The 26685-nt window shown below is 41.7% G+C and overlaps 1 protein-coding gene across 3 annotated transcripts in view; it reads right to left on the bottom strand.

The window, feature by feature from the left end:
• hspg2 (heparan sulfate proteoglycan 2) overlaps nucleotides 1-26685 on the bottom strand; it is a 102003-nt gene that overhangs the window by 18298 nt on the left and 57020 nt on the right. Inside the window, exons 29-56 of one of the 3 annotated variants that reach the window (XM_065961083.1) lie at nucleotides 26545-26631; nucleotides 21425-21495; nucleotides 21188-21252; nucleotides 20966-21106; nucleotides 20288-20479; nucleotides 19886-19924; nucleotides 17523-17783; nucleotides 17351-17404; nucleotides 16589-16672; nucleotides 15002-15094; nucleotides 14815-14907; nucleotides 14442-14672; nucleotides 14088-14201; nucleotides 13864-13991; nucleotides 13358-13444; nucleotides 13117-13175; nucleotides 12235-12399; nucleotides 11959-12069; nucleotides 10799-10899; nucleotides 10126-10306; nucleotides 7786-7845; nucleotides 5194-5316; nucleotides 4114-4266; nucleotides 2923-3083; nucleotides 2584-2661; nucleotides 950-1085; nucleotides 592-743; nucleotides 292-436 (exon numbers count right to left, since the gene is read on the bottom strand). In XM_065961083.1, coding sequence (XP_065817155.1) covers nucleotides 292-436; nucleotides 592-743; nucleotides 950-1085; nucleotides 2584-2661; nucleotides 2923-3083; nucleotides 4114-4266; nucleotides 5194-5316; nucleotides 7786-7845; nucleotides 10126-10306; nucleotides 10799-10899; nucleotides 11959-12069; nucleotides 12235-12399; nucleotides 13117-13175; nucleotides 13358-13444; nucleotides 13864-13991; nucleotides 14088-14201; nucleotides 14442-14672; nucleotides 14815-14907; nucleotides 15002-15094; nucleotides 16589-16672; nucleotides 17351-17404; nucleotides 17523-17783; nucleotides 19886-19924; nucleotides 20288-20479; nucleotides 20966-21106; nucleotides 21188-21252; nucleotides 21425-21495; nucleotides 26545-26631 — 3365 coding nt within the window. The remainder of the gene's footprint in view (nucleotides 1-291; nucleotides 437-591; nucleotides 744-949; nucleotides 1086-2583; nucleotides 2662-2922; nucleotides 3084-4113; nucleotides 4267-5193; nucleotides 5317-7785; nucleotides 7846-10125; nucleotides 10307-10798; nucleotides 10900-11958; nucleotides 12070-12234; nucleotides 12400-13116; nucleotides 13176-13357; nucleotides 13445-13863; nucleotides 13992-14087; nucleotides 14202-14441; nucleotides 14673-14814; nucleotides 14908-15001; nucleotides 15095-16588; nucleotides 16673-17350; nucleotides 17405-17522; nucleotides 17784-19885; nucleotides 19925-20287; nucleotides 20480-20965; nucleotides 21107-21187; nucleotides 21253-21424; nucleotides 21496-26544; nucleotides 26632-26685) is intronic. The other 2 variants (XM_065961084.1, XM_065961085.1) reach the window with 2 other exon arrangements.

The following is a 26685-nucleotide window of genomic DNA, read 5'->3' as shown; positions in this document are numbered from 1 at the left end:
GGTAGGTTGGCGGTTCGATTCCCCAGCTCCTGTAGTCCACATGTTAAAGAGTCCTTGGGAAAGACCCTGAACCCTGAAATGTTCTCAGTTGCAAAGCCAGCACTGTGTGTGTGTGTGTGTGTGTGGATATATATGAAGGGGATTAGTAAATACTAATGGTCACTCTGAACAGTATCCTCTGCCATCAGTGTGTGAATGTGAACGGGTGAATGTGACATGTGATGTTAAAGCACTTTGTGAGTGGTCAGAAGATTTGAAAGCACAATATAAGTACAGTAAGTCCTGACTTACGTGAGGAAGACGAGGTGACGGAAACAGAGACGGAGGCCTGATGGACATGAGAGCCTGGGTTTCCAAGGTTACCCTGCACCCGACAGATGTACTCCCCTGAGTCCTCTGAAGAGGCCGACAGGATACGCAGCTGACTGCCCAGAACCTGCACAGGGAAATGAGTCATTTTGGTTCTGTTTACTAGAAACTCCCCCTACAGCTACTACAGCTGGAAAATAATTACTAACCATATCAATATTCACAAGGTTGCAGATATATTTTGAGAAATTCATCATCATTTGTGTTTATTTATGTGTGTACCTGGTGGTTAGAGGAGAGACGCCCGCTGGCTCTGGTCCATGTGACTTTAGGGGGAGGGTTTCCAGGAGCAAAACAGTTGAGCTCCAGACTCTGACCCTCCTGGACGTCAGCTATAGATGGCTGGATGCTGACCGCTGAGGAGCTGTAGTCCGCTGCAAAGACACACAAACATACACACAACGTGGTGTCAAGAATTCTGTCTGACATTCAGAATCTTATGACCTTGCATTTTTTTTGTTGTTTTATGTGTTTACTTATTTTAAACCCAAGGACTCTGGTCCATTTATATTCTGATATTTGTGTCGTCTTAATTTTCCAGTTTGACGCTGATTCTTCTCAACTGTGATGACTGTCATACCTTTGATAACAGTGACTTCAATGGGAGAACTGCTCGAGCCGATGCTGTTGCTGCCCTCACACACGTAAGTGCCCGACTCGGACATTTTGATGTTTGGGATGAGCAGAGTACCGATGTCTGTGCGGTCCATACGGGCCTGGATAAGACACATCGGTGAGTGAGGACATCAGAAACTGTTCTGAAGAAACCCTACCATGATCAACAACACTGTGCTCTAAATATCAGATGAACTACTTGCACCATATAAGCACACATAAACTATACACTGTGGACAAAGCACGTCACTTACCTGTCTCACGTCCCTTTAAGAACACAAACATGGACATCGTTGACATCACAACATGTCTAACTAATAGCAACACAAAAGCACTACAGCGTTGATTTTTTAAGACAAGACAAGAGCTGTTATTGCTACGATTAAGTCCGCCTGTTAAGTGGATTTTCATGATTTCTAACACTGTTATAAGTTGATTATTAGATCTACAGCACTATGATCTTTACTATACTAATTAGATGAATGATTGTTGATTTTTTTTGAGAGGTTAGTATTGACAGATTGTGACATATATTTGATCAAATAAACATGACAAATCAAAGTAATTATCAAGGGGTGATTATAGTCAAATCCTTAAGAGTCAAATTCTCCCTGAAACAAATATTGAGTAAGAACCAAAACCCTGCATCAGCTTCAAAATCCATATTTAGGGGAGCTCTCTTATGATGTTCTGGCTCGTGAGCAAACAACAACTTGACTTGTTTGTACACCACTCCACATGGCAGTCAGCCGCCCCAGCAAGGGTGAAAACGAGCTTTTATAAAGTTTGGAAACACCTCAGAGGGGAGGGGAGTCAGGAGGGGAGGGTCTGGGGCTGGGAGGGGATTACTGTATCCGGAGGGTGTTGGGGCATCCATGGACAAAGCTGCTTAGCTCCGGCCCATTCAACCGTGAGGCGGGCTAAACCGAGTAGTGGCTGAGGCGGGCTACGGGCTCAATGTGTGTCTGAACCCATTGACAAGTTTTCAAAGCAAGCCGTTTGCTAGAGCATACAGAATTTCTGCGTGGTCGCACGGCAGAGCCCGGCTCCCCCTGGGAAAGGCTGACACAACGCAGGGGCTCTCTGAGGCAGAACTAAACAGGCCCCCGAGCCCTCAGCGAGCCGAGGAGGGCTGTGCAGAAACCAGACGAAACACAATAACCTGGGCAAGGGGGGCAGCAGGGGTGAGCCTGGCACGGAGCAAAATATGTCTGAAATACCTTCAGTTCCTACTGTATGCTTAGTCCTGTTAATACACTCAGCGGAATGGTGGAGGTCAACTGGGTGCTGAGAGTCTAAACACGTCAGGGATGGTATGATGTAGACAGCACAAAACAAAAGACTATGGAACAATTGATTAATTAAACGCAACAAATATACATGGATGTCATGCACTAACAAACCAACCAGACCCAGCTGGTTGGTTTAATCAGCTCTAATGGGACAACGTGAGCAGCTGTGGTGACTCAACAGGGCTGACAAAGTGTGAATCAACGTGTTGTACATCATGCACTTAGTCGACAATGTGTGAAGACGAAGGTCAGTAAGGACAGTCGATGTGAACTACAAGACAGACAGACAGTGGACAGATGGACAGACCTGCAGCTCCTCAATACGTCTCTGTAACACATCGAGACTGTTGCTTTTAAACTGATGGAAACCGTGAGAGGGAATGGCCTGAGCAAAATGTCAGAACAGGGTGGGATCAAAAAAAAAAAAGAAAGGGGGGAGGAGACAAACAGAAGGGAAAAGATACATGGTCAAAAAAACTGTCAAGTCATTAAAAAAAACATGACACATTTGATTAAATACCATCGTCACCGGAAACTCCTTGATGTGCAAAACAGAGACGAAGATGACTTTAAGTAGTTACTGTACAAATCCATCCATGATGAAGTCATCTTTAAAGACACTAAGACAGCAGGGGGAGTGTCTCACCTGTGCAGGTATTTGATCTCCGGTTTTCTTCCAGGTGAGTTTCGGGGTTGGTGATCCGGATGCTCGGCAGTACAACCTCAAGGTGTCGCCCTCGTGGACTTTAATGTTTTGGGGACTGACTTGGACTTGGGGCTTGGTGCCTAATCCTACTGGGTTAGACTCTGGCAAATAAAATAAATAATTCTAGTCATTAAAACACATAATAGACCCCTCAAAACCATTTCAAACTTCTTGAGCTTCACTGCTGAAATTTCATCAGTTCAGTCGTTGACTTTTGTAAACTGTATTTTTGCAACAGATTTGAAAGTTACACGACAATTCTTTTAAAAATGATGATAAGCTTAGGAAAGCATTAATATATATATATTTATATTTACTTTTTATTTTTATTAATATTATAGTTTTGGGTTTTTTGATCCTTTAACCACTTGTTTCTATTTCTTTTACTGCTCTTACCTTCTTACTGCTGTTATCTTTTTATCTATTTTTTTCAGCTCTTTTAGTTTCTTACACATTTTTAAATCTTTGGTTCCTCTTGGTCTCAGCTCGTGTTGTTGGGTTTTTGTGTTGCCTGGGTTCTTATCATGGTTCTTGTGATGGTCGGGTTATATATGTCTGTTGGGTATCGTGCACTTTGGGTTCTTTTCTGTTGAATTGTATTTCATTATTTTTAGTATTTTGCATCTGTTATATTCTTACTGTTGTTAATGTTCTTCTGTGTTTGGTTTAGTTTGCTTTGTTCTTGTTTGTCAAAGCACTTTGTAAACCTGTGTTTTTAAAAGGTGCTATATAAATAAAGTTATTATTATTATTATTATATTATTATTATTATTATTATTATTATTAATAACTGAAATGCTGTTTAAATGGGTGAAACTAGCTTAGCAAGATGCATGAGTTTACTTTCTTTTTTTTTTTTTTTTTTTTTTGAGAAATTTGAAAATAAATGTGTTTTTCGACCTGAACAATAATTTTTCCTTATTCAGTGGACAATGCAATGACAACAAGATCTCTTAACTACCATAACCAGCACATGCTCAACCCCCACAGCTGTTCTATTCTTAACGATGAGATATGATGATTTACATGTTGGGATAATTATGTCCCCCACCCCAAATGGAAGACTGTTCTCCAAAACATAGGTGTGTAAACGGGTTCAGTATCACCATCATGCACAAACACAAAGCTTACTTTGAATATAGAGGGAACCTCGCGCTGTGTGCTCTCCGTGTGTGTTCAGGGCCTTGCAGGTGTACTCCCCCTCATCAGCCGGGTCCACTGCTGTGAAGGTCAGAACACCACCTCGTACCACAGCTCTGGGGCTCATTCTGTTTCCTGGACCTCCTGTAACAGACACAGAGTTACATCCTGTTACCCAGAGCTGCAGGATTCATGTTTTGACCCTGCTGGTTTAAATCTGTCACTGTGCAATGTACTGAATATCAGAAACAGTTTAAATTGGCCTTTTGAAAGACACCATATTCACATGGCGTCCATTTTTCTTTGACATCCTGCTCTGAGTTGGAAGATGAAATGCTGTCATTGGGGAATTTGTTCTGCTGTGTTCCGGTTTGCAATTAGTTAAAACCTAAGGATTCTGAAAAATTGCTATCATTGTACTTCTTAATATAAATGAGCAGCTGTGTGGATAGCGGAAATCCAGAGGCTCATAAATTCAAGTAAAACAAACATATGAGTTACCACTCAATAAAATGTTGGTAAAGAATCATCTACATCTAACTTATCAGTTTGGCTAATATTACAGAATATGGTCGGACAGGTTTTCTGGAATAATTGTACAAGCTAATGCTACTTTCATCGAGGGATTAGAATGCTAATTTTAGCTTTTCCTCCCTAATGAGAGAAATTACATAGGTCGTACCACCAGCTAAGCTAGCTAACATTACTGTTAACTAATTAACATTACAAGATAGGATGTTGGGCCTTAATGTTGTGTAACTTTATCAGACGGGATCGTTAGCCAGGAGGTTAAGAATGCTAATGTTAGCTGTTGTCTAATGGTGGCTAATGGTGGCTAACACGTGTCATTGTATTTTCAATGTAATTTGTGTTCATTATGAATTGAAATGCTTAAATTATAATAATTTGTCAGGTTCCCTTGTTCACAACTGTAAAACATTATAACAGCATGAGCTTCCTGCACGAGTGTGACGGCAAAGGAAAATGTTCACTTTGTAAATTCGGGGAACAGATATAACCCATCAAGGACTTCATCAAACGATATAATTGTGGATTTGTAACTGGTCATACCGATCCATTCAATAGCAGGGGTTGGGTTTCCAGTCACCGTGCAGCGAAACTCTGCTCGCTGACCCTGCTGGACATTCAGCACTGAAGGATTGATGGTGGCCACAGGTTGGGCACCCTCTGCAGCTACAGAAAGAAACAGACCAGTCAAACACACAAACCGAACGAGGCTTCCCAGAGGAAATGAAGAAATAAGGCGGCAATGCCCTGGTCTAAATGTGCCTTTGGTGGAATATGAAACTTTGTGCATAGCTGTGGCAATTCTCTTGATTTATAAAGATCAATTCATTGACGCAGGGAGAGAATGATGGCCTCTGCCCATGCCCCCACCCTCACCCTCGGCGGTCTGGATCCTCGGAGCAGACAAAAACAAATGAGATGTGGCAGGCAGGTCTTGGCATGGCCTCTGGGCACATTGCTGTCTGCGCCAGTTTGGCTAGCTGCTAGACTTCATATTCAATCCGGTATGATCCCAGGGTGATGGAGCAGCAGAAAGGCCTCTTTCAGTGGAGCGGGAGGAACACAAGGCTATCTAAGCAGGCTGAAAACCTCTGGGACTGTTGTAGCCTGGGCAGAGCTTTTGACTCTCTGACCTTATTGACACTCCCAGGGCACAGAAAAGGTTCATTGTCGGCCCAATGTCTACACTGAACTAACCAGTTAAATCTAGGACGGAAGAATAATATATCAACTTCAGTATAGGTTGAGGTGTTGGAGAGTCCCTCATGATGGGTTTTTGTAAAGATCTGTGGTAGAATCAGTGCATCAGGGCATAAAAGACAAAGGGTCTACTCACACAGATTGAGAGAAAAAAATTCTCACTTTATTACTTCAAGGTTTTGTGTTTCTACGTCCAGGTCTTTAATGGTTATTTGCCTTCACCCCTGTTCAATAAAAGTTTTCTAAAATACTAATTTGAAACAGATGTACCATGAATTTATCTTGTGTTATCATGCTTACATTTGATATTTAGCCCTCAATTTGGTCTGCAATCAAAAGTATTAGACCAATTGATATTTGACCTAATGAGGGAGCTGGATGACAATTTAGGAGATAACAAAACTGTCACAAATAATTCTGAATTTCATGGTTATCCATTAAACAGTGTTCGAGAAACTAACCAGAATTGTCAATGCACGGAGGTTCAAAACTAAAAAATCAGAGCGAGGACCCAAGGAAGTCACACTACAAATTGGTTGTTTGCTCCAGTGTTTTGTATGCATTGTACGCAAGTCAATTTGAACAATCCTGGTGTTGTGGAGTACTCTGATCTTGAAAGCCGTTTGTTCCTACTCTAGCTGCTCCTTGGAGCAGTAGCACGGCTGTGCACATGGCACCCATCGATCCTCAAGCTTATCAGAGATATTTATATATCGGTAATTTTTTGGGGAACTATGAGAATGTCTAGAGGTTGAGATATGCCACAGCCTAAATGAAAAACTCGACGCTCAGGTTGCGCTGAATAAAAAGTCAGGGATTCATCTTTTGGGCGTCTTTAACTCTGGAAATATTCAAACTGAAACTAGCTCCATGGCTACAACAAGAGGGAAAAGAGAGAGCATGCTTTCTTGTACTTTATGAAAAAGAAACCTTGAAATTCTTCATGACATACACAACATTGTTTGCCACCCATCAATAGATATCAGATTAGCTGTGTTCCATCTGTTTGACGCACTGAAACTAGGCATCTCCTACTGGACGAGTCTATCACCCGCATTCAGCTAGGATGCAAAGAGGTTGTGATGGGATGTATTAAGCACAGTATGATGTTTGAAGACCAGATGATGACTACTATAATAATATAGAAAGTTCCCTGAGGAGAAAGGGAGAAAGAGTGCAAGTGTACAGTGACAGAAAAAGAAGGGGCATCTCTTGAGTCTGAATGTGGAGACGCGTTCACCCAGAACTTAAAGGTACGCTTCTTTCAAGGGTTAAAGTTCAATTTAACGGGATCATATTCTGGATATTATAATCCGATCCGTTTTGATCCATTTAATTTTCTGACAGATATCATTAAATTCAGAATCATGTCTGTATAATGTGTCTAATACGGATGGATATTTCCCACATTGTCTCGGGGTAATTAACAGTAAGTACTGCAGCGGGTTTGTCACCTTAGCCTTTTTGAAGGCTGATGCCTAATGCACAATTTTTTTTGTACATGTTGGAAACTTTTCAATGAAAGGAACTTGACTCAACATTCACGAGGAGCTGCCCAGAAGAATGAAAGTGTGCACTTTTTTTCTGCAGTGATGGACCAAAATGAACCAAAGGAACTGGGTGGACACTGGTAATGCTCATGTACAATGCAAGCATTCAACCCTGAGGGGGAAGAGGGAATTGATTACTTAAAATATATATGTTCTTAAGAGTTTAAATTCAACTTAAGGGGCTTGCTAACTAACAGCAAATAAGACAGGAGAGTGAGTGGAGAGAGTTTCTGCAGCCTCTGCTTGCTTGATTGTACAAGGGCGTTACCAGATCACCGGTATATCCATGCTGCCGGAAGATGAGTGCATGCGTGATACAGAGACAGATAGACGGGTCCCTCCAGGGAGCCCGGCAGAGGGGAAAACCATGCCCATGCGGACTTACGCTTTCTGTGTCCTTCAAACATTTCATACGCTGTGTAAAACATCTCAGTCTTTGAGGCCTCTGGAGTTGTTGGAGGGAGGAAGGAAGGAAGGAAGGAAGGGAGGGGGGAAGGGGACAGGTAAACTGATAGGTCAGGTTTCAGGGTTACAGCAGTTTACCTGTCCATCTCTAAATGAAGGCCTCCGTGGATTTTGTCCAATTGGTTTCAAAAAGCAGCACACAGGTTTTAAACACACAAAAACATCTCAATCATTAAATAAAGTGGCACCGACTTTTTTTTTTTGAGTTAATGATTCGTTTGTTGAATTTGCTAATTCATGTTTTGATCATGATATTCGGTGCCACTTTATTCACAGTAATTCATTTTCAATCTTTGCACTCACCTGACACACGGAGAAAAACTCTGTGTTGGTATGAAGGTTCATGCTTATTCAACATTCAAAACCAACCAAAACACACATGAGAACATTGCTACAAAATGCTACTTATGCTTTAAATTCAAAAGTCACACAGCACACTCAGGATCAGGACAACGACATGGGATGAAGATTTGCAGATGAGCCACACGTGACACATGCAGGTTAGTGGCAAGAAGCAGTTTTGAACATTGAAACATCTGTTTCATTTCAGGGGTTAAAAAAGCGAACATACTGCTTGTGGTTATCCTGAATTTTGAGATATTAAAGTAAGTGAGCCTCATTTACAAATGAGCATATAAGTTTGGTCAATTGTCATCAATTTAATCCATTTTGTCTTATGCACAAAATATTTTCACAGTTAAGATAAATACATTACAATGTGACATGTATACATTACATCAGAGTGGTATTCTTTCGATATCAATGTCAATAAAAAAGGAGTAAAGTCTTTACAGAAGCACCTTTGGGTGATTTAACGATCACATAGCATTGGAGTCATGAATGAAGAAATAAAAGACAAATGCAGTCATTGTAAAGAATCGAAATGTTCTAAATGCGACCTGTGATTGTTGAGGTGTAAGATATATAAAAATATTTTTCTCATAAAAACAATTTAAATTGCCGTATTGTAAACACACTTGGCCAATTCCCTTAACCAAAATGATCAAAAACAGCCAAAATAAGTTCTAATATTTCTGATACATTTTGATTTCATGGAAACAGTTCAGGATAACATAATTCAGTCAATCAAAAAATCAAAAAATAAAAGGAAGAAAGAAAATGTGCCAACAACATTGACGGGATGGAAATAAAAAAAGACCATAACATATGATTTTAGCTGATTGTTGACAACATTATACTAAAAAAAGGATTGTCCCCTCTTTTTCTTTACAGGGAGATGTTGAAAATCTTAACAACTGAATCGGACCAGTAACAATTAATATAAACAAGGAGTGAATGAATGACATCATAAAAGTATAACAGCATGTTGGGAAAGGAAATTTAACCACAAGTTTAACAAACCGCATGGCTTATAGCACCGACAGTCATTTCAGAATAAACACTGTAAATGTGGGGATAGGGGGAAAACATTTTTAAAAAACGGGGTAATGGGGTTCTTCTCCCTTTCAGATACACTGACGTCCTCTTTGAATATCAGTCGCAGAGTCAATAAGCACCAAATCGTGGCATCCAAATTCCTCATCATCATCATCATCACACCTTACAGCTCAGGTAGAGAGGGCCCCCCCTCACCCCAGGAGCCCAAAGTTAAAGACACCAGAATCCAGCACCCTGCGAGGGACACCTCTAACAGCAGAAACCGGACACTACTACCAGTACTCGAAAAAAGCAACTAAACCACCACCGATTAATTCAGGAAAGAAAAAAATAAACTGCGGTAGCTTCAGTAGAGTGTTGGCCGAAAGCATTAACCACAAACCGTTGACCCAAGAGAGCACATATCAGGTCTAATTGTAGTAGATGTGCATTGACTAGTTGCAATTTTAAACTGCATTGTTGTCCTGATTTGTTATTTGGAAAATATATACGCTACAGTTTCTAGTTTTAACCAATCCCCACAAGCTGTATTTCTTCATTTAAAGTCCAGAAAAAGCCACTGATCGGACACACACAAGGGTTAAAAAGGCAGCAAGGAGAGCGGGATTTGCAGAATGGTAATGCAACATGGTGGATGTGTGGGTGTCTGAGAGCAGAAGCATGGAGAGTTAGACACTGCAAGCTTATTGTGCTGTTAACTCAGAGCTGAGTGTTTTTCAGTGCATGATGGGAAATGCAGTAAACCAGAGAAGCATGCACCACTGCAAGCCAGAGAGGGGAGGAGGGGGAACTACAGGAGCCAGAGCTGGTAGGTGTAGCAGGGGGTGATGGGTAATGGAATATGGCGCCGAGGATCACGAACCTGGCACGTAGAGGATGGCATTGCCCTCGTCCATGGCGAACATGTTGGAGCCCGTGCAGACGTAGACGCCAGCATCCTCGGGCTGGACGTTCTGAATTGTCAGGATGCCGTTGAAGTCCATGGCGCGGTTGGGAAGCTTCCCGTTGCCGTTCCTGGTCCAGACGAGGGTGTAAGCTGGAGACTGTGGAGCGGAGGGAAGGTAATTACAAACAAATCACGTGTGCAAACAAAAACATGGGAGCATAATGATTTTATTGTTTTGCTACAGGCCATTCTTTCAGATATAGGCTAAATGTTATGTTGTATTTGCTTAAAGCACATGGTGACATGCATCAACATGTACATCTGTCTAGCTCACCACTATCTTTAGATGAGACATTTGAGACCTCTATCTAAGTTTGAATCTATAGCCAGGAGACAGTTACTTCAGTTTAGAATGACGACTGGACGATGAGGGGAAACAGCTAGCTTGGCTCCGTCCAAAGGTCAGAAAATGTGTCTGCAAGAATTTCTTAAGCCAAACAATGTTGTAACAACATGTTGCATGCTATTTACTAAATGTGTACAACAAAAACACAGCGCAGTGACTTTTAGAAATGGTCTTGGTGTCAGTCTGTTTCCAGTACTAAAAGGTTAATAAAGTTAATTATTATTGATTGATGACCAGTGTTACCTTGCTCTTTGCAGTGCAGATGAAGTTGACAGTTGATCCCACCCTGACAGTCTGGGCTTTAGGCTCTTCAATAGTCACCTCAATGGGTTTGGACACAACACCTGATGAAACACAAACAGGCAGTTCACTCATACTGATCAGCCCTGGACACTTCAAGCAGAGCAAAATCTTACAGTTAATCAAGTGCAGTTTTTTTTACAATGGCAAACATCAGTGAAACAGTTTTTGTTCTGGATTCTTGCCAGACTTTTTATTTTTTACTGATGATGAAGGTGTGAAGTTTGTGGTATGCAAAAGTGAAGCTGGTAGACTGAAACAATTCTACATACATTTTAAAATGAAGACTTGCTTAAAATTCAATTTAAACGATTTAAAAACCACTGGTTAAAAAAACACATAAATCCAGGTTAAAGGTCACATATTATCCTGCTTTTCAACAATTTTAAATGAGTCTCAGATCTCCCTTAAACATGTCTGTGTAGTTTCTGGTTATGAATCCACTCTGATCCTGTATTTGATCATGTCTATAAACCCCTCTATCTCAGCCCTGCTCAGAATAGGCTGTTTCTGTGTCTGTAGCTTTAAATGCAAATGAGCTGTGTCTGACCACGCCCCCTCTCTGGAAGGGGATGTGCCTTGGGCTTTCTCACACCATGCCCTATTGCTTATGGTAAGAATGCAGACTCAGAGGGCAGAACAAACACCAAGCTGCGGGAGTGTCACCCCACTAGGGAAGGGGTCGCTGCCCTTTGTGATGTCACAAAAGGAAAATCTCCAAACAAGTCTGTTTGAGCACACATTTTCTGAGAAGTGGAGCAGGCAAAAGACGGAGAGGACGGACGTTTCTTATTATGGGAGGTGGTCCAGAGGCTTGGGACTCACATGAGTGTTAGAAAAACATGGTGAAGTGTATTTTGTATAATATGGGCCCTTTAAAAGCTCAAATAACCTGGTCATAGTTGAGGGTAATTTCTAATCCAACAGTTGTGTTTTCATTTCTGATCACATCCTGTCAACAACTCCAACTAGCGAGCATGCACAGCATACATAACCAAACCCATGTGTTGAACCCCAGATGTCTCCTGTTGAGTGTGCTGCAACAAGCAATATGCGGGGGAAAAAAAACCTGTTTGCAAATATGGCAGTGAGAGGATACACACTTGTGACAACAATTTCAGCCCGGCTCCTGTTGGTGCTGCGCTGATCTCTGCAGGTACAGACGTAGACCCCGGCATCACTCGACTGCACACTGTGGATGTACAGCTCTGCTCCTGCACATACAGACGAGCAACATGTGTCATGTTCACACAAAAAAATGAATCGTCCTACACTCTTCACAATCTGTTTTTTCATATCAGTTTAATCAGACACACTGAAATCTATTTAAATCAATTTCAAGCCATGTTTATTTTTTCAGTCTGTGCCATGTGCCACACCTTGTCTGCGTTTGTCTGCGCTGCTGGAGATGGGTCGTCCATCCTCTCTGGACCAGTAGAAATAGTGCGGAGGAGAGCCGGAGACCTGACACCGGAGAGTGACGGAGCCGCCCTGGGGAGCCAGGACCCTCTCTGGATAGACCTTCACCACCAGGGAGGCCGCAGCTGCAAAGGGCAAAGGTCATAGCAGAAAAAAGCTCATCAGGAATGCTCTCTCAGAATATGAAAACAAACGACATCAGAGTGGTGTGTCATGATCCAACACGGGCAGTGAGCTAGACTTGTTATTTCTGTCCCTCAAAGCCAAACTGTGTGGACTCCGAGACAGGGCTAAACAACGACACTGTCTCCATCCAAAGGTTTCCAAATCCAGACACCAGCACCTCTTGACCTATCTTAATAACACATTGTATCACTTTTATCAAAGTAACCTACCGGGGTCTCTGCAGCCACTGTAGCCGCAGCAATGCTAGATCTTTATTAAACTCATTGTTGTCATGCTGATGATCTGCATAGTTTACAGACTTTTACAGTCGACCTTGAGTACTTGTAATAAGCCAAAGTCTGCATCATTAGTCTCTTTGTGTTTGCTTGTGTCTTTTAATTTTACTACATCCCTTTTGTGTTGTTTTTTATTGACTTAAAGAAAAAAAAGAGTCACCGGTCACTTTAAGCAGAGTCTCTGGTCTCGGGACCCCTTGGCCTATCCTTTAAGTCAGTTAGGACAATCCATAGCCTTTTGTTATTTTCAGCAGCATTCACTGCAGTACATTTCTCAAGCATAAACACTTAAATTTTTCTCAGGAAAATAATCAAAACCTTTGCTTTTTAAAAATATTTTCAGTTTAGTCGTATTTCTACCAGAGTGAAATGTAGTCTTACCATCGTATGGGCGACACTTCTGTCTCTCCTGTGGATTTCCAACATATCCAGGAGCACAACTGACGCACAAAAACACACAAAACAAGACTTCATCATCTTGTTAAGGCAACAACTTTCTTTCATACATAAATGGGTCAAAATGTGTACTTTCTTGACTGTAGGTGGTGCAATTTATTTAATCAAAAAACATCTCGATAGCAGTTTATATTTTACATCAAGAGAAGATGATAAGTGATTTTACCGTTCACAGTACTGTCCGGTGTATCCAGGCTGACAGGCGGTGCACTGGTAGCCTCCATTACCGAGGCTCTCGCAGGTCGGGGAGAATCTGTTACAGGAAATACACACACAGACGATATGCTAAGATGTGGTGCAGAAGCAAGGCTCAATATCCAAAACATGACAGAGGGATCTTTATGTGTTTCTGTGAATTTACTGGATTTTATGTTAAGAGTTATTTCAAAGACAAATCTACAAACAATCAAAAAAGCAACTCAAATAGTTGCTCAAAGATGTGTCCTCTACTTCTTCAACATACTTCAGCTTTAGCTTTTGGAGGGCAACTGCACCCTCAATATTTCATGTTATTTGGCAGAAAACAGGTTAATAGTGGAAATATATCAAACAGCAGGATTCACATGACAGCAGAATTTGCTGTAAACAAGAGCAAGTGAGGCGGACACACAGACGTCTTGAGCTATAAATGGAGCTGGAATGTGAGTTGTTAGTATCTGTGCCAGCACTCACTGGTTGTCCGGGTCAGTGTGAGGGCAGGCGCAGGGCTGGCAGTCCTCCGGTGTGCCAACAGTGGGGTCACCGAAGAAGCCCTGGGCGCACTGCTCGCAGAGCTCCCCCTGAGTGTTGTGCAGGCAGCTCTGCAAGGAGAAATAACTCACATTTAGAGATCCGGCAATCTCGCAGGGGGGTTTTAAAATCCAGCTATAATGAGAGTTGGTTTTGCTCTTTTATACCGTGCAGATGCCATTCTCAGGGTGGCAGGAGTCAGAGTGGCCGTTACATTCGCAGAGCTCACAGTGACCGAGGTATAAACCACCTCCAGTGCGACTGTATCCAGATGCACAGTCCTGCAAGAGACAACAATGCATCAGTTAGCATTTTAATAAAGCAATGTGACCTGAAAAAGTCTATTATCATTATTAATCTTAGATTTTAACCCTTTCTTGCTGTTTTGTGCTCATTTGTTTGTTTCTGTCTCTGTATTTTCCTAACCCACCGCTTCAAACAAATGGTCTCTAGCGGGGCGAATAGGTTGTATATTTTGTAAAATGTCAAACAGCTCTTAATCTTCTTAATGAAATTATCACCTGACAAGAGAGTCCCTGGTATCCAGGCGGGCAGCGGCACTGCTCCACCTCAAGGGCCTGGGCCAAACCGCTGTAGTTTGGCACGGCGACCTCCATGCTGATGTCATAGATGCTGGAGGACCTCATCTCAGAGGAGTAAGACGCTCTGATCAGGATGTCGTCCAGATCAGCCAAAACCATCAGCAGGTGCTCTCGGGTGGCGGGCATGCCATCAAGACGCTGCCAGTTTTCCTGTAAGACAGAATGAAATATTCTGTTGATGAAAGCGATTACTTAACGTGATGATTTAATGTAATTTGATCTGCAAAGCTCCCCTTCAATAGGAAGGTAACAGTCCAGTGCTCACTCAGCAGTGATGTCATGAACACCTCACCTCTTTGAAGACAAACTCAAACTGGTGAGTCTCTCTGCTGCCATGCTCCCTCCTCTGCCAGGGCTGACTGGCTACCAGAGTGATGTCATTACCCTGCAGGAACAACATGGACAAGTGAGTAAACACGGTGACGCAAACATGTCATCCATCGGAGCGAAACAGTGACTCAGCATGAAGTCATACTCACAATAATCTGGACGTCGCCGTCATCCAGTGTTGTTCCTCGCGTACCGGCCACGTAGGAGATGGTGTATTTAAGCTTACCGCCGTAAGACCCAACCTAAAAAACACGGTGAGCACACAGGAAGCTTTAGATCTTTTGCCAGGTCAAACAAATCTGCAGAAATCAACGCCAGATGGGAACTTAGAGCAACAAAGAGTCTGCAGTTACATCAAATCCTTTGCATTAGAAGGGTGGGGAGGAGCAAACGTGTGTAAACATGTAACATTGTCATTTTAACAGGGTGCGTTAACACTTTGCTGACTGTATTACAGGGTAAATGCTTTAACAGGAGCAAACCATTATTTTAACACATGAATTTAACTAACTTGTCTTGAGAAAACTGATCAGCATGTAAATAAACTATTTCTGATTCTGAAATAAACCTTCTGTAGCTCTGAAGGTTGAAAAAAACAAACCTGTGTGTTTGTAGAAGAAGACGGACCGCACACATGCTCAAAAAAAGAAGAGGTCTTCTTCAGGTGATCTTTTTTTTTGGTTCAACAATTATCATTTGTTTGGGGCGCTGGTGACACAGTGGTGAGCGCCCCATGTACAGAGGCAGTCCTACAAGCGGGCGGCCCAGTTTTGAATCTGACCTGTGGCTCCTTTCCTGCATTTCATTCCCCACTTTCTCTCTCCCTGATTTCTGACTCTATCCACTGTCCTGTCTCTCTAAAGAAAAGCCCCAAAAATCCAGAAAAAAAAATATCACCTGGACACCTCTGATTGAAATGTTGTTTTTGTGGTGAATTTAAACTTTTTGTGGCATTTGAGCCCGTGTGGGGGCCTATCTTCTTCTTCTTCCATAGTCTGCTGTTTTTGCATAGCCCTCCATCACCTGATGTGCCTATATCTACCTCCTTTTTCTAACCTCTATGTTTGTGACATTTTTTATGTTTTACTTCCCATTATAAGTTACTGAAATATATTGTTTTACACACACAGTCCTTAAACTATTTTTCTAATTAGTGTATTTGTCTTTAAAAAAACAAGAAAAATCCTCATGATGATGACTATGATTGTTTTACTAATACTATGAACTTTAAATGTTTTTTTTGTCTTTGTGTTTTTCTGTATGGACTCTTTATTTGACTAAAAGAACATTTTTTAAAAACTAATGGCCATCAAAATCAAAAAGAATGCAGGGCTGCTTTTGAGATTGAACATCTTTTACTGGGTCCTGTAAGAACCCAAACTTCAAAGAAATACAAAATTAATCACTGGAATACCTCTTTGAAAGCACTTTTAGCGATCTAATTTTGAACCCTTATCAAATCAAATCCTAAGAAACTTGCAGCTAAACAGGTGAAACAAAGATAAAGGAAGCAATATCTCATTGTATGTAACAGAGGAAGTGTGTGGGTTAAGAACCAACATTAAATCCAGAGGGCTCTAGGAGGGAGGGGTGGGATAAAGTTAAGGGTCATAGGGAGTGTGGGCATGTGGGGGTCTGGACTGAAAGGGCCAGTGGGAGGGATGTGTCTTCTGTGACCTGGAAGGGCTGACTAGAGGTCAGGAGGGGACACGACCCCTCGACGTTTTCACAGTTACCTTATCCCCTGTGAACTGGGCTGGAAGCTGCCAGTAGAGCAGATCATCCTGGTGCAAGCTGAAACCTTTGTAGACCAGAGCGTACTGAGAGGCAGAGGAGGAAGAGGAGGCATGAGGATATAAGCCACAGATAAAAAGGAGAGAGAGAGGCAGCGAGACAAAATCATAAGCAGGTAGAGAAGCAGCACAAGCAGACGAGCATGCTGAAAAGACTCTCAGGACAAACGTGCTAAACCTTAAGTACACGCTCTACAGCATGCGTGCTATTAAAGGCTCTGCTGACAGCTTGATAACAGCATGAGAGTGGCATTGTTCCATGTTTGACAACTAAAACAACGATTTACAATGTCAATAATGTGAAGATGACAGCTTGAGACGCGCCTCAGCGAGAGCCTGTTTGTAACCAGACAAACAGTATAATGACAGAGTACAGTAAAAACCAATGTTACTGCCAAGCGGACAATTACAGCGACGGAACCGAGTGGGAGCTACTCGTTTAACAATGGAAATACCACCCAGTTAGGCAATGCAGTTATGTAAATTCTGACGTGATCGTACCTCAAATATATTTTGCATTACTTCAGTGTTTCAATCTATAAGCTGCAGGAGCTCAGCTAAACATTAACCGACCTGGATTAAGAAAAGACCATGGAGGTTGCTTATTAACTTTTAAAGCTTTACAATCAAACACAGCGTCGCGGTTTCCTTTTGAGCATGCGCCTGAACACGAAGTCAACCACTCAGTCATGCCAACGTCTATACCTTGCTGCCACCCCCTGAAGACCCAGCAGAAGTCTTGCTCACTGTGTTCTTGCTCTGTTGATCAGAAGCAGGGGCCCCAAAGAGAAAACAGACAAGGAGTCACCGATATGAGAAGGACAGGAAAAAAAAAAAAAGGCTCATACACCCTGCTTCAATCTGTGATGGAGTGTACCTGCAGACGACGGGAATGGCCAGGGCTATAGGATTGGGGTCTGGTTGGTCTAACTGAAGATGAGACACCAGACGGAGAAGGGGGGCTCAGGTTACGCAAAGACCACCGCGAGGATAAAGAGGTGGAGGAGGGAGTTGGGACCCGAATAGAAGAAGAGGAGGATTTGGAGGAGGAGGGAAAGAAGGGATGGGAGCCAGCTTGTCCATTTGAGAAGTTAGAGAAGAGAGCCCAGACCTCATCGTCCAGTTTTCTGACTTCACCCTACAGGGAGGGGCGAGAAAAAGGGGTACCAAGAGATACAGAAGCTTTGTAGCCATGGTAACAGTGAAAATTTAGAAGGTTTAGAATTTAGTCCTTTAACGATGTACAGTGATGTACATCCCTGTGAGAAGGTGAACATGCCGAGTCATGCTGTTTTAGTTTTGACGCTTGGATGTGCAGCACAACAAGACTGCGTGAAAAAAATCAATAATTTCCAACAGGCGGATCCATAGACCGAAGAAGCAGGGGGGCCAGGTGGGCTGCAGAACGGGTGACTTCTACAGTCTGGTGTTAAAGTTTTATGAATGAAAGACGTTCTTTTAGGAGTTGTACTTTGAAAGAGCCAGGTCATATTGGAAAGGTCAACGACGCTGACTGTCTGCTGCGATGAAGTTTGACATCTATGAAGGGCTTTTTATTAATGACGTCAAGAAATTTGTGTTCACCGCAGGTTGCTAAACTAAACAATTAATGCAAGAGGGCAAAGATTTGCACACCTGCCCTTTTCTACAATTAATAAGAGTTCTATCTCCTGAGTGACTCGAGACAGCAAGAAATGTGGAGAGTAAAACTTGCAGCAGGATGTGTTTATGTTAAAGACTGGATGTATACTGCAATGTTTAATTTGTACATTTCTGTATAAATGCTCGACATGTTGTGAATGATTTGGTGTTTTTGATAAAAGAGGATTATTGAGGCGTTTGTATTTCAATATGTGTGGTCACATATGCACAAAGATTTTAGGGTGTGTGGTGTTGAAGAAAAAAGTCTTGTGTGGACATTACTTAAAGCTCCTGTGGAACCCTTGGCGATGCCTCTTATCACTTTCCCAATCTGTGTATGTGAAAGTATTTTACAATATTTCACATCCTGGCAACTTTTACATGTCAATTGTATCACTTGTTGTGAATATTTGCTGTGGAAAATAAAAAAAGGTTTTTTTTTCCCCCACATTTCTGACATTTACCCTCTGGCAGCGATTACAAGCATTAAAAATCACAATATAAAAACGGTCAATCTTGTCAGTGATTGGTCATGTTTGCTTTTGTTGGTCAAATAGAGACATTAATTTTAATTTCTGTCTGTTTCCTAACCAGCTTAAAACTCGTCACAGGAGCTTTAATAATCTTTCTGCGTGCCCTGAAATTATGGCTGCCACCTTGTTGAGATGCGTTCCACGGTCCATGGATGGATCACACAAAAAATCAAAACACAAAAAAACAAACTTCTTACACTGACAATTTCCTAAGACTGTGCATAACAACTCAAACCTGCATGCAAATGCTCACAAAAGTCTGTCACAGTGCTTCTGCTTGGTGACCCTTCAGGTGACTCTCCATGCTGCTGCATCTATGAGCTGAGCGCCTGTTTTCCATAGATGTCCACAAACTCTCAGTGTGTTAGTGCACAATAACAGAACCATGGTGCATTTATTATTCTCATTAGAGATGTGAGTGTCACCTTCACTACATTTATCTACGGTGCCGCCGTTCATACCAAATACCTGGCTAGCTCTTTTTGATCTGTGGTTGTCTTTACGCTCGGAGGCCATTAGGTTCCATACAGACGCATCCTTCCTTAGCTGCTCCTCTGGCGAGCTCGAGCCACTCTATTGATGTGGATAAAGTGAGCTCACTTTGATCACTTTCCTTATCACTGAGCTGATGGTATTTGGGAGTGTTATGGCAGTGTTATGGGAGCAAAGTTAAACCGTGTGAAGTTCTTAAATGGACCATTAATGATCAATCCATTTGACATGGCTCGTGTGATGTGAAGCAGAAGACAATTTCCTTTAGCAATATGCACTTCTATGTGAGAGGTCAAATCCAAGAGGCAATTAGTGGCCACCTTCAGCAGCAAACTGCATACACTCTTGTCAAAAACCATGCTCATAAATAATTAATAAATGAAGACTTACAAAACGTTTAAATCATAAAAACATGATATGAGTCCATTATGAATAAAAATGCACTTCATTACAAAGTCAAATGAATGTTTTTTTTATGGTATAGCACAATGCCACAACATGAATTTAAACATGCCAGACAGAACTGTACTCCAAACAGTAACAACACAGCAACCACTGGCCGACACTGCCGTACCTGCTCTGCTCGTCTTATACGAGAATAGAAAGAATCTTTCTACAGAGGGTGAAAAGGTCAAAAATAGAACTAGGTTAGCCACATGAAAACAAGGGCCATTCAGTTTGTGCACATTCGTTTTACCCTGTAAACACACACACTGAAGGTAATGAAAGAAAATGTAGCAATTGAAGAGTAAAGTAGGAAGGGAATCTGCTTGAAAAAGTTTGCTTTGAAGAAAGGTTGGCTGAAGTTTGAGGTGGAAATAAAAAAGCTGCAATCTGGAAGCTAAAGAAAAGGAGCGGTCTACAAGTTTCTGTTATTTGCTGCTCAGTCCCAGTATAATCCTCAATAAGGGGTTCATCATCTTGGGCCGGATATTTTTCACTTGTGTATCTCCTACATGTGGTCTATCATACTGACCTTGTCTCCCTGGTAGACCCCTGGAAGCTGCCAGTAATGAGGCTCCTGTCCCAGGTAGTCGAAGTTGCTGTAGGACACCTGAGTTCCCTCGGTGGAAACCTCCACGGTGAAACCAGTGGAGATACGATTGGTGCGCTGACGGTTCACCAGAGCGAATCCCTGGAAGTTCCCTGGAGTGAAGACTGAGGACACCTGCAAGAGAGGACGTTTATATAAGCCCCAGTATAAGATAGAAAAGAACACACATTTTAAATTGGGTGATAACACTTGGTAAACTGCATGAAAACTGTAGGGAAAGAGGCAAAACTTGGACTCAGTCGGCAAAAATAACCATGCCTTTTTTGGTGAACACATTTTTACCCTTAGGATGTACAATCTTACTTTTATTCAAATGCATATATGTCTGTATGTATGCATAACCTTAACATAATCAATATGGATGAGTTACAAAAATATGCACTCCCTGTACAGTGTACCAATTGAGCTGTTAAGAAATTAGCTATTAATTCCAAAGTGGTTGTTTTTTAACTAGGCTGTAAACACATTTATTTCTGCAGTAAAAATGGGTATTTTAATATGGGTTTTAATGGGACAGCAGTTCTTTGCACCTATGCATTGGTCTCATTTTTCAATACTGGAGGTTGCTGCTTGGACGTGTACCACTTTCTTAGTCCTTACCAGGTCTCTGTAGTAGGTAGAGCTGGTGCACTGCTGAGTGATGCCCATACAGAAACAGGACAGGCAGCCATCTTTGTTGTCTGGGCTGAGATGAAAGGTTCCAGACTTACAGTTGGAGCAAGATGGGCCTTCAACGTTCATCTGCAACACAATACAAGTGTGAGAGATAGCTGACAAAATAATAAAGTCTGTGGAGAAAAATTGAAAGTTCTGTTAGATCACCTTGCAGCTGCAGACAGGTCCATTGCAACCTTCACTGCCTCTTTGGTCACAGCTGTAACAGTTACCTGGAAAGGGGAAGTAAAGTAGATAATTAGAATATGTAGACGCTCTATTAAATCACCAACTGTACTTAACTGTACTTCAAGACTATGAGGGGAATCCTTGAAACTTTTGTAAAGCCAGTAAATGGAACAATACTGTACATGTCATTTCCCTGAATCAAAATACAGTATGTACCATTGAGATCATTGCCGCCAACGATACACCGCTGTCCAAGCTGGGGGTTGCCAGTGTATCCTGCGGCGCATCTGAAATAAAATTGACAATGTGTTAAAGCAAATAATTCTAGTCAAGGATTACAATTTTAACCCAAACTACAAAAAGACAGGACGCTGGGAAGTCTGCAAAAAGAGATACTTAAGATACATCATTTACTAAGGGTAGTCCTCTGGAGCAAAGGCAGAAATCAACCATGAACAAAAGAGTCATACAGAAAAGGAAAACACAATCTCTTCTGTTATTCCATCCAGCAATTAAAAGCCTAAGAACTATTCTTATACTCAGATCCATCCAAGAACACCCAGCTCAGTTTTCCCAAGATCAAGAAACATTGTTTGCACTGGAGATGGATGAAGCACTGCTAAAATATTCAACATGTCAATGATGTTGAATCCATCTCTCATAAGAGTGTGGTACAGAAACTGAGGAACACCTTTGCTCAGGAAAAAAAGGACAACATTAAAAGCTTCAGAAGTTAAAGAGGCAGTGGTAAATATAGTTGATATAATGAGCTGCAGTAGAGGATGCCAAGCTGCTAAAGAGGAAAGTGATATCTGATATTATGACATAGAAAAGCATTATGCCTTAATCCCAAGCAAACAACGCCACAGCCACCAGAGCGAATGCTAATCCAACCACAGATCTGTACAATGCAGGGTTTCCCTTTCGACAGCTGCTGTCAGTCTTACCTCACCTGTCCTCTGGCAGATCCGCAGGTCAACAGCCAACAGCCAACAAAAGGACCGCCTTTTTCATTTTGCTACAAACTTGTTTTGAAAAAAACCCTATTCAAACTAAATCCCATGGCAAACAGCTGTTTGTAAGGTTTGGTTAACTCAGTCCTTCCAGTCAATGTTGTTGAATAGATTTAAAAATAAAGATAATTCTCATAAAATGGGGAAAGGCAAAATACATCAAAATAGATTTGGTTGTAAAAAAAAAGTTCATTACTAAATATACAGCTGATGCTAAACATAACATGACAAATACTGTGGTCTAACATCACATTTAAAATCTAACAGTACAAGGTCACAAAAATGGAAGTTTCGTATGGCTATGAGCTTAAAACAGGACCTGTGTATTCCAACATTTCTTTGTATGCTGATGATATGAAAGTGTTCAGTGAAAGACCAAAGCTTCGACACATAAGTGTAAGTATTAGGTGATACATATCAGATTAAATTATGGTACTCTAACAACAACTGGCCAGATTATAATGCAATTTACAACGGGTAATTTTGGCCCCCAGAGGATAAACCAAGATACTCCGTTGCTACAATATATTTAAAGCCACATAAAAATATTAAAACTCAGATTTATGCTGCCAATAAGTTTAATCCAACTTTATCATTACAGCTGTCCATTGAGCTAGATGTAAGCATACTAACCTGCAAACAATTAAACTTTGAACATGCATGTACAATTTCAACCGCATTCCCTAATAGTTTGGCATGTTAGCATAGCCTACTAACATTTGCTAATAAGTGCTAACACAAAGTACACATGTGGTTGACTGTCAAGATTTTTGTGAGTACATAAGTAGTAAATTCAGTATGTGACAAACACTTGTACCAGCTGATGGTGTTGATGAAAAGTCAGGAACAATAACTATGGAATGCATCCTCTGGGGACCATAAATATCTGTATCAAATGTCATGGCAAAGCATCAGTTCAAACCAAAATGGTGGGTCAATGGTACAATACAGCCAAAGCAAAGTAAAGATGCTGTGGTTCTCCTCAAAACGTTCAATATCGTCAAGCACCTTAAATGTGAAATCTGAACGATAGACAATATATAAGAAGTGGACATAGCCTCGTGGTTTCAAAAGTAAATCAAAGTGCCTTAAAACTGCATTTCGTTAATGGTCCGCAGGGAGCTTTATTGTGTTCAGACAAAAAGTCAGGTTGGCAGCCTGCAAACTTACATAGATAGACACGTAACACTACATATTCACACATGGTTCCAAATACAATCCGTTTGGTTCAGAAATCCCGTCTCGGTGACTGACAAAATGCAGAACTCTAAGCAACAAATGGGTGCTCAAAAACCAATGGCTAATGTCATGGTGGCTACGTCCACTTCTTTCACACAGTCTACCATTTAAACTATTCCTCTTATGGCAATCATAAATATACCCAAGATTATATAGAAAAAAATCACAGGGGGACAGAAAGGTGTTCAAAACAGTTTAACAAAGAGTGTGGGGCGATACTTAAAAAAACTTGAGGTAGTCCGCACAAAACAATGGACAAATGTAAATACAAAGGAGATACTAATGCTAAGCAATCTCTTCATGGCAGAAATATGTGCAACAGTTATTATAATAATCAAATACAATGTCTCATCCAAATACAATTCAGGATGGAACTTAACATCCAGAAAGTCCCTCCAACTTAACAGTATCAAAAAATGGTTCCCTTCATAAAGTTCCATTGATATGATTGCAGTAACTGACTTAAATAACAAAATGAGAGTCTAGACATACAAATAATGATAATCAATTATAAATCATACAAAACAACAAATTATTCCCTAATCATCAGGGATAATTTTGATAGGAATGGCCAGCCTTCCCAAGACAACATGAAGAGAACCATCGTGACCCTTTTTCTGCTTTGTAGAATCCTGATCTCCTTTCAAGAGCCGCAGTAGGTCCAAAATACCAGAATGGAGGTCTGTTCTCTTTTTCTGTTTTTTTGATAATCTCTTGGCGGTGGTAGCCTTGGTTTTAGCCGGAGTTGATTTCCTTTGCACTGTTGTGTTAGACTTCTTTTTTGCAGTAGTAGCCTTGGTTGTAGAGGGAGTGGATTTCCTTTTTACTGTTGTAAAAGACTTCTTCTTTCCAGTAGTAGCCTTGGTGGGCCTTGTGGTTGGGACTGTGACCTTCGCAGAATTCTTTGCTTTTTGAGAGACGAACTTGTGCGAGTTCTGCTCCATCTTTTTGTCATTTTGGTGTGGCTTTGCTGGCTTCTTTAAATTGCTTTCTAAAGACTTTCCACCATCTGGAACCTTTTTTGGATCTGGTTCATCTGATCTAAAGGCCTTGTTACGTCTATTGTTTTTTATAGGTAATGAGGATTCCTTTTTATTGGATTTGTCATGCTTTGGTGGCTTTTTCTTTAGAGACGGCGGCTCCAGTTGAAATTTAGTGATTGCCTCCTCTTCTTTGACTTGCCTTGGTTTTGGATTGCTTGGCTGCAAAACACTTTTAGCTGCCACATTGGACCGCCTTCCATCGGGTCTCTTTGTTGGAGTCTTCAGTGTTGATTTAGATGTAGATTTTGAAGCAATCCTAGTTTTATTTGGTGTAGACTTCATCTTTGTCGTTGATTTTGTTGCTGGGTGACCTTTGGATTGCCTAGTGACTGGCTTGAGTTGTGTAGAGTTTTTTATTGGAGAAATGGTAACTGATGATTTGTGTTTTCTCTTTCTCTGAGGAGCAGAGGTGAGTTTGTTTCCAGGGAGGCTTGGCGTAGGTATGCTCTTGGGCACTGTCGCTTTACTGGTGGATGGCATTTTGGTAGATTTAAGAGGCTGAGGTGTTGAGTACATTGGAAGTTCAAGTACTGTGGACAGTGAAGGTAGAGCCCTCTTTTCTTGGAGTGAACGGGATGTATGTCTAGCACGTTTCATCTTGTTCATTTCCTGAGCCAGGGCAGTAAAACCATCAATAAGGATCTCCAGCCTTCCCTCCAGTCTGCTCAGACGGCCCTCCATGTCAGTGTAGCTCGTCTCGAGCTCATTAATCTTCTTGTTTTTCTCTCCGGCAGATTGGAGAGCTATCAGCTCCTTCAGCTGGGAGCTGAGATGACTCTGCTGGTCCTCCATACTGTGAATATTCTCCTTCATGTCAAGGGTGTTTTTTTCCAGCATGCTCAGGCGCTGGTTAAAGGTGTTCAGGTGAACCCGAAGCAGGTGCTGGAAGCTGTTGTGTCTGCTCTCTGGGCTGGGTGTGAAGCGAGGTGGGAGTCTGGGTGCTGACTTGTTGGGGGTAACCGAGACAATGCCAACTCCCATTGAATTAGTGGACAGTAAAGACCTTGTAGGGATGACTATTGTTCCTATGGTGGTAGGTGACAGGTCCTCAGTGCCGTCACTATCGCCCCCACTGCCATACACTGATATCTGTTTCTCCCAGCTGAAATTGAACACTGCTTCAGCTCCACATGCAACAGGTAGGAGGCCATCTATCTGCTTCTCCAGGAAAGGGTCCCCACAACTGTCTGCAGATGGCTTCTCTTCTCTTAATGTCAAAACAGCAGAATCAGGTTTGATGCAGGCAGGAACTTTCAAAAATAAATAATTTTGAAGTTGCGCCTAACGCCCAAGTCACCTTCTCATCTTTGCCCTCTTACCAGCAAAGATTGATTAGCCAGACAGAAGTCCTCATAAATGCCACTTCTACATTTATGTAGTGGAGACCCAAAAGTAACCATTGGTCCTTACACAGACAGAAATTACATAAACCAACACCTTAAAATTGTCACTTACAGTGAAGCGCAAAGCTGAAGCAGAAAGCAACCTCTCTGGAAGGTTTATGTAGGGAAAGGACAGAAGAAAGCAAAAGTAAGATCTCAAAGAACCTAAGACCATAAAGCACTTTCTCCTTTGGCACATTTCTTTTAGACAAAAATAAGATCTGAAGAGTAACAATCTGAATACCACCAAAGCCCCCTTATCCATTGACAAACACACATTGCTTTACAATGGCAAAATCAACGTACAGTTTGCAAATCTATCAATCTTAAAATCTGACATCCACCAACAGACCGGGGTAAACATGAAACAGTAAAAAACTTGACAGGTACTTCAGAATGGGTGGCAACAAATTGCATCTCCCATCCTTCAACTGACATGTCTTACAACTGCCAGGGAAAAAAACAAGACAGATGCCAACCACAATCATGCTTATATCCCTTTTTTTTGTAAAAAGAAACCACCTGGTGCTACAGCCTGCCCCTGCTAATCTTAGTGCCGGCCCGCCCTGCAACCACAACAATGAGCAGTTTCCAGAGGGCAGTAAGAGTAAGACAGGGTGGAAAAGGAAAACTGATAAAAGAGAATGGAGAGGGCTTACCTTTCACAGCGTCGGCCTGTGTATCCAGGGGGGCAGCTGTCACAGGTCGGCTGACCATCCGCCTCCAGATAACAGGTTGGAGAGAATCTGTGCCAACAAAGAGATCTTGTTAATGCTTGGGATGTAATGATTTTGTTTATT

This window comes from Labrus bergylta, chromosome 12 (assembly GCF_963930695.1).
Source record: "Labrus bergylta chromosome 12, fLabBer1.1, whole genome shotgun sequence".
Classification (NCBI taxonomy): Eukaryota; Metazoa; Chordata; class Actinopteri; order Labriformes; family Labridae; genus Labrus; species Labrus bergylta.
Note: the sequence above shows the minus strand (reverse complement) of the source record. Positions and strands in the feature narration are given on the sequence as shown.